Source organism: Hevea brasiliensis, chromosome 11 (assembly GCF_030052815.1).
Source record: "Hevea brasiliensis isolate MT/VB/25A 57/8 chromosome 11, ASM3005281v1, whole genome shotgun sequence".
Taxonomy (NCBI): domain Eukaryota; kingdom Viridiplantae; phylum Streptophyta; class Magnoliopsida; order Malpighiales; family Euphorbiaceae; genus Hevea; species Hevea brasiliensis.
The window spans coordinates 15,971,075-15,979,408 of NC_079503.1; the positions used below are offsets into that span (position 1 = coordinate 15,971,075).

The 8,334-nt window shown below is 30.5% G+C and overlaps 1 protein-coding gene across 6 annotated transcripts; it reads left to right on the forward strand.

The window, feature by feature from the left end:
- Window positions 1-3,988: 3,988 nt before the first annotated feature.
- LOC110669504 (protein TRIGALACTOSYLDIACYLGLYCEROL 1, chloroplastic) lies at window positions 3,989-7,815 on the forward strand. 6 transcript variants are annotated; one of them, XM_021831225.2, is made up of 4 exons: window positions 4,029-4,149; window positions 4,446-4,483; window positions 6,399-6,536; window positions 6,687-7,815. In XM_021831225.2, the coding sequence occupies exons 3-4, from the start codon at window positions 6,490-6,492 to the stop codon at window positions 7,690-7,692; spliced, it is 1,053 nt and encodes a 350-aa protein (XP_021686917.1). In that variant the 5' UTR covers window positions 4,029-4,149; window positions 4,446-4,483; window positions 6,399-6,489; the 3' UTR covers window positions 7,693-7,815. The 6 variants fall into 6 exon arrangements, with proteins under 6 accessions (XP_021686895.1, XP_021686925.1, XP_021686917.1 ...); XM_021831240.2 differs by having other exon boundaries at window positions 4,032-4,149; window positions 6,470-6,536; XM_021831203.2 differs by lacking the exon at window positions 4,446-4,483 and having other exon boundaries at window positions 3,989-4,149.
- Window positions 7,816-8,334: the final 519 nt, after the last annotated feature.

An 8,334-nucleotide genomic window follows, 5' to 3' on the forward strand; every position in this document is an offset into this window, starting at 1 on the left:
ACTAAAATTGTCTATACCAATTGGAAAATTTTTCTAAGCATTTTCTTGGCATTCTAATGCCATAAGAGCCTCAATGACCCTTCTCTGGAGTCCCAAAAATTATTTTATAAATTTTTCCTCTGGTCTAGGGCTCCTAGTTGTAAAAACCGTAACTTTCCACTAGGTTACCCATCGCTAGGGCACTGGCTCATTTAACTTGGCTGTATTTTACTTTTAAAATTTTTTCTAAATTTTTTTTTATTAATATTTGACTTAATTATGGTTCCTCACTTTAGTTTAAATATTTTTCCGGACGTTCTAACTGTCCGGACCGACACTGGTCACCGGAACAGTAGAATGTACGGATTTGCTACAGGGAGGGTGTTACAATACCCCTTGAGTTCTTTAATTTATAAAAATTAATTGAATAAAATCTCTTTTGTGAAGGATCACTAAAATCACTTATTTCATTTTCAACCTAATAGTTTTAAAATTTTTCCTCAAGTCATGAGTAACTCTTGTACAATTAATTTGGTTTTGGTGAGGTCCTTCTATTCATTGTGCTTTTAGTATTTATTTTTTTTTTTTGTGAAAAGTAAAATAGATAAATGGTTGGTTAGTATTTATTTTTTTTTTGTGAAAAGTAAAATAGATAAATGGTTGGTTAGAAAGGAATAGCAAATAAGAGCTTTTTTTTTTTTAAATTTTAGTCCGATTTTAGAAGTTAATACTTTACCTAAAACCTAATTCCACCTGTAGTTGAACTTCATTTATTTTATGTGTTATTCTTGTTAAGATAGAAGATATTTGAATAAATGTGCAAACCAAAATGATAAATTTGTACAGGTTGTGTTTTATTGAAAATTGGGAAATATCTTTTTTTTTTTTTTTGAAAAATTCTACCAAATTTTTGATAAATTTGTAAGTAAAACATATATATTTGATTTGGCTTGTATTAAGTTTCTTTTTGTTATGTTCAATTTACGAATGATGAATATGTATGAATATTGTTTTTAGTTTAATTAAATTGATAAAGGTTAAGGTTACGATTAATTAATGCTGACAATGGGACTTTGATCTTGTTAAGTAGGATACCTGCTAATAGGTCCAACTCTTTAGGTATTAAGTAAAACATTTCTTTTAATCTGGATACTGATTAAAATAAATGAAAATCTTAATCTAAGTTATTTTAATTTCTTAATTGATAACTTAATTATATTTAGAAAAATCAAAATTTCAATCTATTTTTCTCAAAATAGCTTTCACTTTTGACAGTATGGCTCAACTTCAAAAATTCATCCCTTCTAATTTCTATCAAATTTAATTTACTTTGCAAAGAACTCAATGTCCAATTTTATTTTTTAGCACACCTTTTTTTTTTTAAATAGCAAATTTAATTTTCAATAAGAGATTATAGATCCAATTTTATTTTATGCAAAATCACCTCTTAAGTCCTCTTTAAAATATATTAGAATTATGCTTCCCTCTCATCAAAAATACCAATTCTCAAACTTAAAAGCCGTCTTTTTTTTAATCGTGTTATTTAAATTATTTTCTTGAAAATCAATATTAAAAAAAGTAACCCTTTTTAAAAATTATTAATAAAAATAAATAAAATTAAATTAAAATATAGTCAAAATTCACTTTTAGAGTCATTTCATTTACTTTTGTATTTGACTTACCTTAATAGTAAGATATTTATGTATTTTTACATTTATGCATTTTCTTTGTTTCAAATCAAACACAAAGAGCTAATATCATAATTTAAACTCTATTAAAATTATTAGCATTAAATTATTGTGAGTACACTGCTAAATTTATCTACCTTTTAGGGATGACGTAGAGTGCTTAACATCTTCCCCTCACATATATAGACTCCGAAACCTGAATTTCCAGACTAGAAGTAGTAAATAATTTTTTAAAAATATTTTTAAAATAAAAAGTTTCGCTTTAATTTTTCTATCAAAATTAAAGCTGTGTGAATTACCTAGCGACTGCAAAACACTTGTAATAATAGTTTGACTCAAATTCTTTTGAGATTTCAATTTTTATGAGCATGTTTGGGTCTGATTAGTACATTCAAATACTCTGATACTACATTTTACATAATACACTTTCTATCTCCTTGAACTACAGCTCTATTTTCCCTCTAGTTAGGACACCTGTGTGATATTTGTTATGCTTGCAGTTGTTAACTGATGGCATCAACAATTTTCTTTATATCGATTTCCAAGTACTAAATTGGTCCATAATAAATAGTATTGATGTAATAGATCATTTGATTTCTTGGTCAGAAACAGATCATGATGTAGCACACTAATCTCTCCCCTATTTTACGGGATAAATGCATGCAAAACAGGGACAAATTTTCTATGTTTGGTTTTGAAGGGCAGGACTCATTGGCATGGGGCTCATTTTTAGCCATTTTATGGATTTGTTTATTGAGTTGTTATCTATTTATTTTCATTTTCTAAGTTGCGGAGTAATAATACCAGCTTGTGCAGAAGAATTGAATTTGTAGTTAATCCATTTTATTCATAGAAAAGAGAGAGAGAGAGAGAGAGAGAGAGAGAGAGAGAGAGAGATTTGTGCAGAAGAATTGAATTTGTAGTTAATCCATTTTATTCATAGATAAAAGAGAGAGAGAGAGAGAGAGAGAGAGAGAGAGAGAGAGAGAGATTATGTTGTTAATGATTGAAACAAAAAGAGTTCCATTGCAATTTTGGATATAGGATTAGGAGTTGTAGGCCATTATTTCCTTCCCATGTGCTGAATATGGATTGGTATCATTCTAATGCCAATTCTCTTTAACCTAATCTTCATATGGATCACATGAACCCCATTGCTGCTTATCAAGAAAAAAATGGGGAAAAAAGTCTTTTCCTATCTTTGTTGTTGGGTCGATTATAATTAGGGGTAAGCACTATTCGATTTGAAATAAATAAATTAAATTAAACTACTTTAATTTGATAATTCAGTTAGATTTTTAAAATAATTCAGTTTGGTTTATCTTGTATTTGAAAATTTTGGTTCCGTTTGGTTTTGAAAAAAAAAATTAATTAAACTAAACCGAACTAAATTACTTTATTAATTTTTAAATTGATTTATTTTTATAAAGATTTTATAAATTATATGTAATTTTCTATATATAAGTTGTTTAATTTCATTGATTTCATTGATTAATGGTATTAGGTTTAAATCAAGGTCAAAATTAAATATAAATAGAGCGGTTCAGTTCAGTTCAATTTTTCATTCATTTCAGTTCAATTCAATTTTTAAAATATAATAATTTGGTTAATTCAATTTTAATGATTCAGTTCAGTTTGAACCGAATACTCAACCCTAATTATAATTAGCAAGAGAATGGTATAAACTTATTTTTCAAAAAAAATTTTCAGTCAATTAAGTAATCAATATGTGAAGTATTAGTTCGATAATTATTTTGAAAATATTGGTTAAAGACTTTATTAATATTTTATTAATAAAAATTATAAATTAAATATATTTTATTATATAAATAAAATATAATTATAAAAAATAAAATAAAATAAAATTTTAACGTGGCATGCGGATTGAATATACCAAAAAATCAAAATGATGTAATTTTTCAAGAAGAAGCATGTGATTAGTTTCTATTCAATTTAATTTAGTTTTTAAAATTATTAATTAAATTGATAAAAAGTTAATTTAGTTTAATTTAACTTATATTTTAAAATTAATAAATAAATTAATAAAATAAGCTAAATTTGAAATAAATTAAAAAATGATTTAATTATTTTTAAAAATATTTAATCTATTCAATTTAATTTATTTTTTAAAATTAGTAATTAAATATTTAATCTATTTAGGATCTGATCTGGCCCGCACCAAAGAGAATCCACCACCACTGTATATTGTCAATTCGGGCCCAGCCATAAGCACAGTCTACCTTTAAGAAGTTTGGGTAATCTGGTCATTTCGGAAGAAATATTCCCAAAAGCTAACCCTCTAGCACATACGCATTCAGCTTTTCCCTTACTTCTGCTCTCCCCAATCAGGGGCCAACCCTATTGACCAAAAAAAAAAAAAAAAAAACACAAGGAAAATTAGAATCAGGAGCCAACCCATGAGCTATGGTAAAATGAGAGGACAAAGAAATATGTTGTAGCTTCTGGGCATCTAAACCGAAAGGTAATTCATCCTATACCTTTTAATTTTCTTGGGTAGGTTTCATTAGATTTCTTAAGACTTTATGTCCAAGCAAGGAGAATTGTCACTGTGACTCGTAGATTTTGTTAATTTCTCAAGCTTTTATACTTTTATGCTTAGTTTCTTGAGTAATTTTCCTACTTGCATACTGGTTTTTCGCTGGGTTTTTGAAATTTGATGACTAGCTTTAATATAGCACAAAGTAATTTGCTAGTTTCTGTCATTTTCTTTAAGTAGATGATATTAAATCATTCGGGTAGTATTTATTTGTTTTATAGGGGGAAAGTAGTTTATCAAAGCTCCCACAAGAAAGCAAGTAAGCCCAACTGAGCATGGCTATTTTCTCCTTGCATTTGAATGTGAAAATTGAAGAATTAATCAACACTTTTACTATTGGTTGGTGTTATATCTATGATTATGGATGGAAAAGAGAAAGGAGAAGCAAAATATCCCCGCTTTAATATGTAAACTCTAGCATCTTTCTTAGTTTACTTTTGGTCTCTGTTTGGATGCAAACACATCTATATGTAGATTATATAGAAATATACTTTCAGGTTTCCTTTTTTAATAAATCATTTGCAAGAAAGAATTCAAATGAATTCTCACACAATCATGCTTGATTTCTATTTCTTTTAAAATGAAATTTTTTTAAGTTGAAAAGAATTAAATTTTTTCATTTCAAACATGAGAATTGATTAAAAAGAAATCAATTAAATTGAATTCTTGTAAAATTCTAGTTTCTAGGCAAGGGGTAATAGATTGAAGTTTGCAACTTGAGCTGTGTAGATTATTTTCATATGAAAGGCTTTTAACAAATTGGATGGAGCAATAGTAACATTGCTTAGTAAGATCTAACTATAACTTGTTTCCTCGTGATATAAAATTAAAAAATGTTGAGTGAATGCATAGTCTTTTTGTGGAAAGCCAAAAAGAGTCAAATTGTGAGTAGAAAGACCTATTTAAGATTGAAAAGAGAAAAAAATAATGAATAAACTATATAAATATTTTTTTGGTAGATGACTTGATTGTCTAGCTTCTTGTCTTTCAGTTTTACATGCTTAGGTAGTTAGGTGTTAGAATAGGAAGTCTTTATTGCTTTGGTTTTGATAATATAAAGTAAAAGAATTTGAAAGCCATATATAATGATAACGTTGGCTTTTTCATATACAATAGGTAAGCTCCCTCTTCCCTTTCCTCATCCCCCACCCCTCATCTTTTAACACAAAAAACTCAGTCTCATCCTTCTCTCTCTTCACTCAAGTGACTGAAGTCTGAGGTCTGCCGTCTTGTTCCAATCAGCCATTGAGGTCCAATTTTACTTTGCACTACAGTAGCAGTTCTAAAATTTTATTGCCATGTGTCTTACTAATAAAATGCTTGTCTTGGTCTTACTATTTATCATTTACTTTGTTCATGGTTTTCAAGTTAGTCTGAAAGATTTGGTTGGTGGATTAGGTTTGTCAAACAAGAATCAGATCCCCTCATATTAAATATTAACTGGTATGTAATAATGGTAGATTTCAAATTTAAAGGGTGCAATTCTTCATAATCCATTGCTGGCAGTTTTTTTAGGTGATATATATCAACACCTTCGAAATCAAAGCCCTCCCGTTTATAACCCAAGTGAAATATACCTTTTTATGCTTTTCCCTTCTAATATGGATAGTCAATTTTGTTGGTGTTAGTCATTATAGTTTTGATTCAAGTGATTGATTTCCAAAGTCTTCTTTTGTTTCTCAAAGATCCAAGTTGTTCAGATTCTGAGAGATCATAAAGCCATATAACTGTATCCCAAAAAGGTCATCCCAGAATTGAATTGGAAAAATGAACTGAACCAGACCATTTCAGTTTGTTTAGGTTCAGTGCTCATCTACAATATTGGTTCTGTTGTTTCTACACTTTAAGAAATTTGGTTATTTTCATTTTCTTCAATATTGAAACCGAACCAACTGATGCGTACTCCTTTGTCCAGAGAAGAGGTGAACGTGGAAATTGTTCTAACAAGAAACAATTGGTTTGCTAAAATTGTTGCACTAGTCAATAAAGATATCTGGCATATACAAGGGGCATGATTTGTAACTCTTTGATTTTTGTCTTTTTTTTTTTTCATTTAAAACTTGCTTATCTTTGGTTCTGCTCTCTTCAACTTTAACTTGGATACTTTAGAAGGAAATTTAGGGAAACTTACTTCATGTGAATATGATTGCTTCAACTGGAAATTTCTATGGCAGAGGTTACAGACTGTCCTGGGTTGTTTTGCATCCTTAGTTTGTACAAACATCTGAAATTGGATTAATTTCAGAAAGTTGAAGACAACCAAACATGCAAACAGCTTCACATCTTCATCCAATTTTTTACATTTCCAACAGGTATGGGCTCTCTGTGTGTAAATTGTACTTTCATGATTTCATCTCTTTCTTCCCATGGCCACTTTCTATTGTAGCTTTCCTTCTTCCTCTTGAAATTAAAAGAAACCAAAATTATTTCAATTGTAGCATTAATGTTTAAACATATTGCAGAAGAAGCCATGTCAAGCCAAATGGATGGATGGACATTAAAACTTTGAATTCCAGTCAACTTTGCTTCAGTGTAGGAGCTCATACTCATAAATTTCTTTCACCTAAGCGACAAACCAAATTGTTTGTGGCTCCCAACACAAATGATGGTCACCCTTCTGTCTCTCTGCTAGATGAAGAAACAAATACTAACCACGCACCTAGTTCTGAAAAAGAGACTTTCTTGAGCAAATGGTCACCGCCTGGGTACCTTTGGAGGGGATTATCTGTTCTTGTCTTGGCAGGGCAGGTGGTTGTTAGGACTTTAAAGGGAAAAATTCACTGGAGAAATACTCTTCAACAGCTGGAGAGAGTTGGACCTAGATCAGTTGGAGTCTGTCTCTTGACCTCTGCATTTGTGGGCATGGCTTTTACCATTCAATTTGTTAGAGAATTCACTAGACTGGGATTGCAAAGATCAGTTGGTGGTGTCCTAGCACTAGCCTTTTCAAGGGAGTTGAGTCCTGTGGTCACATCAATCGTGGTTGCTGGGCGGATCGGGAGTGCCTTTGCAGCAGAGTTGGGAACAATGCAGGTTTCTGAGCAAACAGACACATTGAGAGTTCTTGGAACAAACCCTGTTGATTATTTGGTGACGCCAAGAGTGATTGCTTCTTGTTTTGCTCTACCGTTTTTGACTTTGATGTGTTTCACAGTGGGCATGGCATCCAGTGCTTTACTAGCTGATGGCGTCTTTGGCATAAGCATTAATATTATATTGGATTCAGCTAGGAGAATACTTAGATCATGGGATCTAATCAGCGCAATGATCAAGTCACAGGTTTTTGGTGCGATCATATCAATTGTAAGTTGTGCTTGGGGAGTTACTACTTCGGGAGGTGCCAAAGGTGTTGGGGAGTCAACAACTTCGGCTGTGGTTATCTCACTTGTTGGTATCTTTATTGCTGATTTTGCGCTATCATATTGTTTCTTCCAGGGAGTTGGTGATTCTCTGAAGAATGCTATGTGATCAATTGCGCTTCTTTGTCAGTTCATGATATATGACAGAAGTTTTTCTTTTTTGTTGCTTGTGTATTTTAATCAGAATTGAATCATAATTCACATTTGGCCAATCAGAATCAGTATTTTTAAATGGGAAAATAAAAGAAAAAGAAAATACTAGTGGTCCTAGTTTTTGTGAAATAAATATGCTTTATCAATAATTGGTCATCAGTTATTTTTCTTAGCCTATTATTTCACAGAAACTAGGAGTTTGGAATTGAACTTGGGTAATGTTTGTTACTCGTTTTACATACTTAATTGACCATAATTTCTTGAAAGTCTATAATTTTGCCATCAAGATCAGTTCCTCCTTTTACCTAAATGTTTTTGCATGCAGCATTTGGTGAAATGATTTCTGGGGCCACGAAAGATTGTATTTTCTGATTTCTCTGTTGATTTTTTAAGCCAGCGGTACAACCTTCCCTCTGAGCAAAGATCATTTCAATGGCATTTTTTAAGATTACTGCTTTATTTATGTGGCATTTTTTAAGATTACTGCTTTATTTATGTTCTGCATAGAAAAAAGAAAAAAAAAATACAAAATTACCTTAAATACTCATAATTATCCATAATGAATTGGAAAGGTTACATCCAAATAGCTGAGTGGTCT

Coding starts and splice junctions, on each gene's coding strand:
- LOC110669504 (XM_021831203.2), top strand. CDS start 6,490: ATGCAAACAGCTTCACATCTTCATCCAATTTTTTACATTTCCAACAG. Junction 6,537..6,686: donor ATTTTTTACATTTCCAACAG/GTATGGGCTCTC, acceptor AACATATTGCAG/AAGAAGCCATGTCAAGCCAA.